This window comes from Dasypus novemcinctus, chromosome 10 (assembly GCF_030445035.2).
Source record: "Dasypus novemcinctus isolate mDasNov1 chromosome 10, mDasNov1.1.hap2, whole genome shotgun sequence".
NCBI lineage: Eukaryota > Metazoa > Chordata > Mammalia > Cingulata > Dasypodidae > Dasypus > Dasypus novemcinctus.
Genome location: NC_080682.1, coordinates 34,905,483 through 34,916,261, shown reverse-complemented (window position 1 = coordinate 34,916,261; position 10,779 = coordinate 34,905,483). Strand labels below are relative to the sequence as shown.

At 37.0% G+C, this 10,779-nt stretch overlaps 1 protein-coding gene across 1 annotated transcript; it reads left to right on the top strand.

The window, feature by feature from the left end:
- Positions 1-202: 202 nt before the first annotated feature.
- On the top strand, positions 203-1,120 carry LOC101430670 (olfactory receptor 4C11-like). Its single transcript, XM_004461580.2, has one exon. It carries the CDS (start codon positions 203-205, stop codon positions 1,118-1,120), a length of 918 nt encoding a protein of 305 aa, XP_004461637.2.
- Positions 1,121-10,779: the final 9,659 nt, after the last annotated feature.

Below are 10,779 nucleotides of genomic sequence, written 5' to 3'. Positions count from 1 at the left end.
GCATTAAAAAAAAAAAAAAAAAAAAGCTTCCCTGTGATTACAACACATGGAAAACTTAGGGAACCACTCAATTACTATATTCATAGAATTAGAATATGAGTGATAAGGAAGATTCCAAGCCTACTGCTCTTGCTAAATCACAACTTTTTAAATTTTCTTTGCAGATAAGCCATTACCAGCTGTGTCCTTTCTACATATAACTATGTACCTGAATATCAGTGTAAAGGAATTCATTCTACTTGGGTTAACAAATGATGTTCTAAAGGAGAAAATAGTGTTTGTGGTATTCCTCTTTCTCTACCTTGCAACTCTCTCTGCAAATTTACTTACTGTGATGACTATCAGATATAGTCCGCTATTTGGGAGCCCCATGTATTTCTTCCTTTGCTACTTATCCATTGCTGATACATGTTTCTCCACAAGCACAGCTCCTAGGTTGATTGTAAATGCTATATCTGAGAAGAAAATAATTTCCTATAATGAATGCATGATCCAGATATTTGCATTTCACTTGTTTGGAAGCATGGAGATTTTTGTCCTCATCCTTATGTCATTTGATCGTTATGTGGCCATTTGTAAGCCACTGCGGTACACAGTCATCATGAGCCAACACCTCTGTGGCACACTGGTGAAACTGGCCTGGATGGGATCTTTAATCCATTCTTCAGCACATGAAGTCTTGGCTGTGAAATTACCCTTCTGTGGCCCTAATGTTATTGATCACTTCTTCTGTGAAATACAACCATTGTTGAAACTTGCTTGCATAGACACCTATGTCATAAATCTACTCACAGTCTTTAATAGTGGGGCCATTTGTACAGTGAGTTTCACAATCCTCATCATTTCCTATATTTTAATCTTACATTCTCTGAGTAACCAGAGTGCAGAAGGAAGAAAGAAAGCTCTCTCTACCTGCACCTCCCACATAATTGTGGTCATCATATTCTTTGTTCCTTGTATATTCACATATGCTCGCCCTCCAACCGTATATTCAGTGGACAAGATTGTGGCTGTGTTTTACTCTCTTGGGACACCATTGCTCAACCCTTTGATTTACACTCTGAGGAATACAGAAATTAAAAATGCCATGAGAAAGTTATGGTGCAGAAAGCTGACTTGAGGGAACACAGTGAAAGCAACAATTGAATAATCATGTTTTAATAAAATGTACTGATAGAAAAGGAAAAAAATGTATTCATCCTGATGAAGACAATATAATCCTTTCTCAGTAGGATTGTTGGAGAAGTAGGTGAAATGAGCACAGGACACAGACAACCATTATAATTTTAATTACAATTTTAAGACAAAAACTTATAGAAAACAGTACATAAAATCAGCAAGATTTGTTGGGACCAAATCCATCCTTACTTCTTTCTCTGAATTACAGGTTATGAGACTGAGGCTGTTGCTCCTGGAGTTTTATCTCTCTCTTTGTACATTATTTGCATTTGGGTTTCAATTCTCCATGTTTCAGATCTAAATCTAATAATCTGTTTTTTATTTACTACCGACCTTGTATGTTGACAAATCATTTCTGACTCTACTGAATCTGAATCATATCTTCTAGCTCAAGGTCAGACCAAAGTCACTCCAGGAACCTTATGATCCCAAAGCACCATAAATATCAGGTAATTTGAAACTTGGTCCCTTTTAGTGATGCCTGTAATGTGGCCTTTCATCCTCTTCTTGAGAACCTATAGGAAGAAAATAGAACTTTTTTTCAAATAATGGCAATCCTAATTATAATAAATGTATTCACTGAATTAAGTCATAATCATTTTCAATAAATTTAGTATATTTTGGTCTTGTTAGCTATTATTCATTTATAATATGAAGTTTTATAGACTGTTTTAATTTATGAAGGGACCCTAAACAAAAATATTGGTTTGTGAATCAGTGGCAATTTTATAACACTGTGAAATATATCACAAAACTTAACACTTCACAAATGAGATAACATATAAGAAACTTACAACAGATTAAGAAATTTGCCATATAATGTAAGATACCATTATAGTCTATCCAGATAAAGATGTTAAGGGAAGTGAACACAGGACACAGGATAGCAAGGATGTAAATTTTCTCACTATGTATTGAGCATAATCTTAATGCAAAGATATGTTTCATTGATTATTATGTTCGATTCTCAGACCAGTCTTCCTGGCAGGTACACCTTAGTGTTAAGAGGGATGTGTGAGTTATGGCTACTTGATGCCCAGCCAATATTGCTTGGTCAAATTCTACTGTTATCTAAGAAACTTCATATGTTAATGTTTGTTTTTTTTTAATAAAGACATTCTTTCTAGGAGAGGATGTTATTGTCCAATGACCAGGTTATGTTATAATTAAATTGACACATATGAATATTACACAGAGACATATAAAAGTAATTTTCAGTTTGACACATCAATGTTAGCAAAAATTTTCTCAATGGAAACTACTGTGAAACCCTATGGTTCACCACACTGTCATTTGTTATTGATGTAATAGAAATGCTTTCCTCACTTACCAAGCTCATGTCTGCTTATTTAAATTCCCAATATAGCCTAGTGGAGGTTGCTTTCACCTTAGTAGCTATCATTTTTGACAATGGAATTACGTAGTTATATCTTATGTCAGATATCAGATGATTCACAGTGTGCCTTTTGTAACATTTTGTAACATATTGTAACATTTATCAAATATAAAAACTAATTAAGGATTCTTATAAAAACCAACATGTTAGGATCTGTGAATTATTTTTCCAATTTTGAGCACTCAATTATGACAATCACTACAAATACTTATTGAGTGTCTGCTATGATGCCATTATTCTACAAATGACTTGGTTATATTCCTGTATAAAATAGACAGAGATACCTGCTTTGTTGGATTTTACATTTTAATGAGGATAGGATAGAAAAAGGAAATATGTATGTAAACTAATAGGTACATTATAAGGTGATAAATTGTATTAAAAATGAAAGTAAAATAAGGAAATTATGTTACAATAAAGAAGTTATTAGTTAAATTTTGAAAAGAGGAAATGGAAATTAAGTTTAAGAAAATTGCTTATTAACAGCAGATAAGTTGTGGGGTTGGATTTCATGTCTACTACACACATTTCACCTATACCCATCTTCACACAATTTCAAAAACAACTCTAATTCTGGAAAAGATAGCCCATCTTACAGAAAAAGGAATGATCTTTCTGCACCCTTATTTCAGAGTTACATTCAGTTTAAATAATCTTTCCCATAAATTGTTTTGCTCTCTGTCTCTCCATGTGGGTAGCTCATTGGGACTAGTTTGGAAGGCAGAATATGAAAATGGTGAGCCTAGGCATTTAGCTGAAGAACTTTCCAGAGTAAACCTGGAGAATGCAGCTTTGTTTCTGCTTGTAGCTTAGAGCAAAATGCTGGATGAGCAAGATGAGCTGACAGAATCATTGGGCACATATAACCAGAAAATGATTTTGGAAATTCCAAGCCTCTGGAAATCAAGTCCCAGAAGACAGTGCCTCTTTTGAGGAGTTAACTAAACTTGGAACTAGTAAAACAGTATTGAAGATCCAGTTTGTCTAGGAAAGACTTGTGGAAATTCTTATTGTCTGATGGCTTGGACCCTGGTTTCTGGCATGCTAAACCAACAAGCTTTTTGAGAGAGCTTTATGAACAAAATCTCTGCAACCTGTACTAAAAGTGACAATGAAAGGAGAGATTGAAGGAAAAACAGCTTTAATAGGAAAACTATGGAGGCTGAGATCTTGAATTAAGATATCACCTTGGGCCAAGAGAGGAACCTCACCCATGTGTATAGAGAGGGAGAGTTTGCCCCAGCAATTGAAGTGGGTGAGTATTACCACCCAATGTTTAGGGATAGTTTTGCCACCCCAGGCTACAAAGAGAGTGAAGCACATTCCTCAAGGATTAGGGAGGTTGAGATCACCATCCCATAGGTCTGAGAGAGGCAGGCCTGTCCTCCATTGATTAGGGAAGGCCAGGTGGCCAACTCATTCCTCTGAGAGGGTTGAGCATGTATGCCAAAAGTTAGGGAAGATGTTGTCTTCATTTTACTGTACTAGGGGGCCTAAGTCTTTACCCTAGTGATCAGAGAAGGTGTGGCCATCAACCCATGTCTCTTGGAGGGTAAGGCCTAGAGCTACCACCCAGATGCTTGATGAGGATGGAACCAAGAAAATTACCATTGGGCAAGCCTATGGAAAGAATTAAGGCCCCATGTGGCCCCAAAGAGAAGAAACCATCATCTTAAGAATGTCTCTCAGATTTTGAAATCAAATGGAGGATGTCCTGCAGGTTTACCTACCTGTTGAGAAACCCTCACTCATGTTTCCCTCCCAGTTTCTCCTAATGATAATGATAACGTTTATTGTATGTCATCCGTTTGTTTATTGGAAGCAGATAAATAGTTTTGTAAGCTTAAGAGGTCTACAATAGACAGGACATTGCACCAAGACATAATATATTTCTTTAAACTAATTATGATATGGTTTTGTACTTAGTATTGTTAATGAGTTAACATTTTTTGAATCTTGGAATGTCTTCTTGGAATTCAGAGCATGGAATGCAGCAGTTTGAAATTATTGATGAATTCCAAAAACAAATATTGGATTCTGTTTGTAAATTGGTCTTTTCCTCTGGGCCCATTAGAGTGTATTGGACTCAGCAATTTTAACTTTTACTTGATTAAGTAATTATTAAGGCTTTGATTGGGCAACCACACTAGGTAGTTGAGTCCCCACCCCTTGGTGGGTGAGGACTCACAGAGAAACTGCACCAAACTGAACAGAGGTTGGAGTCTTGAGCTGGAGCCTGGGGACATAAGGAAAGAGAAGCAAACCCTGGGAAGAGAGGAATACTGGGCCCAAAGAGAAACAAGGCCAGGGAAGAGAGAATCCCTGAGGTCAGGAGAAGCAATTCCTTGGAAGAAAAGAACCCAGGAAGCCTGAATCCTGACAGACATCAGCAGCCATTTTGCTCCAATATGTGGCCAAAGACTTTTGTGAGGAAGTAACTTATGCTTTATGACCTATAATCTGTAAGTTTCTACCCCAAATAAATACCCTTTATGGAATCCAACTGTTTTGTGGTATTTTCCATCAGCAACCCTTTGGCTGACTAATACAGTATGTTAGAAGATGATAAATTGTGTTAAAAAGGAAAGGAGGGTAGTGGACTTGGCCCATGGTTAGGGAGTCTGTCTACCACATGGGAGGTCCACGGTTCAAACCCCAGGCCTTCTTGACCTGTGTGGAGCTGGCCCATGCACAGTGCTAATGCACGTAAGGAGTGCCGTGCCACACAGGGGTGTCCCCCATGTAGGGGAGCCCCACGCGCAAGGAGTGTGCCCCATAAGGAGAGCCGCCCAGCACGAAAGAAAGTGCAGTCTGCCCAGAAATGGCACCACACACACGGTGAGCTGACACAACAAGATGATGCAACAAAAAGAAACACAGATTCCCATGCTGCTGACAACAACAGAAGCAGACAAAGAAGAAGACACAGCAAATAGACACAGAGAACAGACAACTGGTGTGGGGGGGGTGGGGAGGGGAGAGAAATATATAAATAAATAAATCTTAAAAATAAAAGGAAAGAAAAAGAAAGGAAATAAGTGAATCAGGAAACCTATGAAGATGATTTGTTAAATAAGGTGACTTGGAAGGCCTCCTTATGGGGAGAATTACAACAGTGTCTAACATTATTATTGTCAATATAAAACTATTTCATTAGTGGAACATACGCAAAATGTTCAGGAAAGAATTTCATTTAGTATGTAACATAAAACAATAGAAATCTAAGTACACTCTAAGTAATGTAGTATTATTGTATGAAGAGAATTGTAGTGTCATATGTGTTTGTGTTATCTATTAATATTATTTGTAGAGTAATAGTAGGCTTTTATAAAAGAAAGACCCTGTGATCCAGTTGCTGATATATAGGAAGTTTATTCTTTCTGGTGTGACAGACTCTTTATATGGTCCAGATTGATAGGAAATTTCCTTTTTTCCTTTTCAATAATGGATTCATGTTCCTTTCTAACTTTTTCTTGTTCTCCCTAATGCTTTTATATTCAACATGTGACACATATGCTAGTATTATTGGCACCATCTGGAAGTTTGTTAGAAAATGCAGAATTCTGAGCTCTACCCCAGAACTAATGAATCATGATTTAAATTTTAACACCAGGCTACCATGTGTATACCACTGTAATATATTCCCTTAGGGCCCTGTTTTCTACTTTGTGACATTACCATCCCGGTTTCAGGTGGAAAGAAGAAATAAATGTGGAGGAGTACACATTCAACATTTTAGATTTTAGCATGGAGAGTACACACAGCCCTCTGCCTACAGCCAGTTGACAAGTACAAGTCACAAAACTGCACCTAACTGCCAAAGGGGATGGGGGAATTTTCAATGAAACATGGTCTGTGACATTCTTAGTGCTAGTTGCATGTGTCAGAGGCTGCTAGAAAGCTAATGGCAAGTCTGCTTTCAACATTTTATTCCTTTGTGGATGTGGTTTTGCATTGACCAAGAAACCTCAGAACATGGAGTTTGAAGGCCATTAATCCACGTAATTTTCTGTTATACTGCCAAGGAGAGACGTGCATTTCCATAGATATCTAGCAGCATTTCTTTTTCTCTCTTTATTTGAAATGATACATTCAAAAACATTTTGGAACACCGCTGCACTACATGGATAATGGTTTACATTGTAATTTATACTCTCCCCCAGTCCAACCAGTGGGCCATGGCAGGACATACAATGTCCAGCATCTGTCCCTGTAGTACCACCCAGGACAACTCCAAGGCGTGAAAATTCTCCCACATCATATTTCTTCTTCCCTCTCTCTACCCTCAGCAGCTACTGTGATCACTTCCTCCATATCAGTCCTACAATTTTCTTCCATCACTAATCACAATAGTTCCATAGTAGAATATCAGTAAGTCTACTCTAGTCCGTACTTTATTCCTCCATCCTCTGGGCTCTGGGATATTTATGCCCACTCCACCTCTATATTGAGAGGGCTTAGATTCCACATGTATGATGGATACAATTCTTCTGCTTGCAGTCATAGGCACTCCTGGCTCCCTGGTGTGGTGGTTGACCTTCTTCACCTCCCTGTTAGCTGGCTGGGGTAAGTCCAATGGACCAGAGGGTAGGAGTTGCAAGTCTGCTGAGGCTCAGGGCTTGGCTGTCACATGGACAGTCCAGAGATTCAGGTCTCCTGAGTATACACCAACCCCAGCACCAAACACAGGTCCGGTAAACGTGACAGAAGAGGCATGTGTAGAAAGGTCACATCTGAGTCCAACTCCCATCACTCTCAGGAACACAAACTCCAAAGTAGGGTCAACTGACATGGCACTGAACTCCAGAGCCATCTGCTATGACCATAGAACCTGTGGGTCTCTGTAGCCCTCAGGAGAACCAGTACCTGGTGTTGCATTTACTTTGGCTGTCTCTGGGACAATGCTGAGGCATGCATAAGTGCAACCTCGCTGATGACCTCCCCACTCTTATTTGGAGACTCATAGCCATATAAACTCATTTGTCCTTTCCATTTCCCCCTTTATTCAATGTCAAAAAGCAGTTTTTAACACCTGATATTATATGTAGGCTGAGATATTCTGCTGGTCTAAGGTGAACCTTTCATTCAAGGTCTCTTTCCAGTTACATCATCAGCTAGTGTTTAGTAGTAATCCCTCAGCACCAGAATGCTCATCCCCAGGAGTCATGTCCCATGCTGGGAGGAAGGTAATGCATTTACAGGCTCCTACAACCAGGAACACAATTAGAAGCATTTTTTTATGTAAAATTTGATTCAATTTGACATTCACTGATTCCTCACTATGTTTCAAGCATCATTCTAGGTAGCCTAAAAAAATAAAATCCTTGTTCAGATCCCCCATTCTAATGCATTATTCTATTTCAAAATTCTCAGTAATTAACCTATGGTTACTGTGAGTTTATAGGATTTGTAGCAATTGAATAAATGTTTATAAAAATAGATTGCTTGGTTTTTGTTACATTTTAATGAGCATTGTCTAAAGTTTTTCTTTAAATCCCCTATAGCTCTGAGCACCTACCAGCCCCATTTTTATTCTAAATGACATAAAGCATGAAGGATGCATAAGATTTTGGAGAACAAGAAGTCCATGCCTAAATTTTAACTATAGTGCTGCAAAGACACATGCATATATATATACACACACACACATATATATAAATATACAAACACACTGGTTTTCTTCTGAGAAAAGTTTATTTGTACCAATTCTAATGTGGTTGGTTTGGGCCTTTCCCTGTCTCTGTTGGGTAGATATTAGCAGGAAATTGTCTTGGAGCATGAAGATCTAGGTTCTGGTCCTGAAAATCCCTGACTGCTCTCTGCCAAACTTTCCCTCCTGGCTTGCAATAAGTGTGCAAAACTGAACAGACCAAACTTTTCTTACTGACTTTAAGATATATTGTATGATCTGATCAAGTAAATAGAAAGATGTTAAAGCAGAAATGAGATATAATTTGGGAATACATCATTTAAACATGTGAGCATATGTGTGTGTGTGTGTGTGTGTGTGTGTATTTGCAGCTGCACTGTAGAATGCTGGCAGAAAGATTTACTCTTCTGGGAGCTATTGGGAGGTTTTCTGAGGAGATGCTCTTTTCACTGAGTACTAACTCCACAGGGAGAAATGGAGTGTGGAAATTTCAACAGGAGAGAGTTTTCAGCTGCTATTAAATGTAAAAATGTCAGGGAATGAGTCTGTCTGGGTGAATTTATGAGTTATATCTGCATAGTAGCCGTTACAGGAGGAAAAGTGGAAAGCAAAATGAGTGCACGGATAGATTCTTGAAACCCAAGTGAGTATCTCAACTATTGAATTTTAAAAGCCAAATAACCAACTTATTATATTTATGGTTCATCACATTTTTCAAATGTCCACATTTTCTTTTCAAGGCACAACATGAAGATTAAAAGCTTATTGAAGAAGAAAGAATAAATGAAAGAGGAAATCACTGAATTTGGCTTTCTCAATTAAAACCTGTGATGATCCCCTTAAAGAGCTCTATATTTTGTGTTTTGTGATAATGACATTGAGGAAGTTTGTGAATTTATTTTATGTCTGAGTTATTATTTCTCACAAAGACAACTCACATAAATATCACACAAAAGTACTCTTTTTCTACCACTAAAACTGTGAAATATGTTATTTAAAATTCAATGAGTACTAAAAACTGAGTGAAATGAGTTATGATATTGTATGTGAGGAACACAAAAATGATACTGTCAAGCAGAGGCAAGATTTATTTTCTAGACCACTGTTTTTTAAATAGCGATACTGAAGTGTAGATATAACCTAACTTAACCAAGATCAAGAGACATCTTAGACTATAGTCCAAGTTTGGATTCCTAACACTTTTATGTGCCCCAATGGAAATTTGGAGGCAGCATTCTGATCCTTCATTAAGAAAAAATGTGACTAACCTATTAAAAATCATGGACTACAGTTTTTAACACAATTATTTTCTTTTACCAATTGTAACAAATGTAGTGTATTAGTTAACTATTTTTAACTTTTTAAATTATTTCTATTTTTAAAGAATTGTAAGATTACATAAATGTTACATAAAAATGTAGGGAATTCCCATATAGCCCACCTCCAACCTCTCCCATACTTTCACACATTAACAACATCTTACATTAGTGTGGTACATTAGTTACAACTGATAGACACATATTAAAGCATTGTACTAACAAAGGATTATAGGTCTACACATTACCGTGCAACTTTGTTCTCATATTCCTGTACCTCGTTTTTCTACTTTGTCAATAGAAAATATCAAAATTTCATAACCTGGCTTATTTGACCTTTGTTAAAAATAGAGGTTTTGTGTTGATCTCTCTGTTTTCCTGATATGTCATATGCAATATTCTTTCCATAAAACTTTGATTTCACTTTTTCTTCATCTAAATGCCCTCATCCCTCTGCTTTTCTGAACTCCATATCCCAAAATTTTCAGAAGCAAGACCTATTTTAATTACTTTCCTTTCCACATGGTGCTTTGCATTTACGCTATTAAGCTTTTTTATACATGTATGTCTTTTTAATTTATTAAAGTTGTTTACAGCTGTCTGTTGAAGCCTCAGCTCATCATGAGAGAACCAGTGTCATCTTCAGTGCTGATATATTTTCAGGCACTCAGCCAGGAACATAATGTTTCAATCCAGGTGTGCAGTTTTATTATGGGTAAATGGGTAAGAGGAATGATAATTTTTCAAAATTTGAAAGAATGTCTTGGAAACACAGAAGTAGCCTTTCTTATTGCAAGTACAGGGTGCCTGTGTCTTATTTATGTTTCCTACATATTACATGTTTATTTATATATGTAGCAATACTTAAAAGAATCATCCCTTTTTTTATAATTTCTGTGTTTATATGAAGAAAAAGCACAAAGATATCAATGGATTTGTTAAATGTCACAACACTTCTGGGCAGTGGGGTGGGGTTTGAATTTATCCAATGTAGCTTCACACTTTAGATTTTGATCACAGTACTCACAAATTTGCAAAATGAAATTTTTGAATGTTTGCATCTCAGAGAACCTGTTTTGGAACAAGATATTCTCCAGTTAAAGTTGTAGCTCATCTCTCAGAGAATTTTGAATTCTTCACTGACCGTCTGTATATTAAGAAAGTTTATTCCTCTCTCTGAAGATTATGTTCTTCTAGCACTTCTCACATGATGCCTTACATATTTAATTATCTTTTTG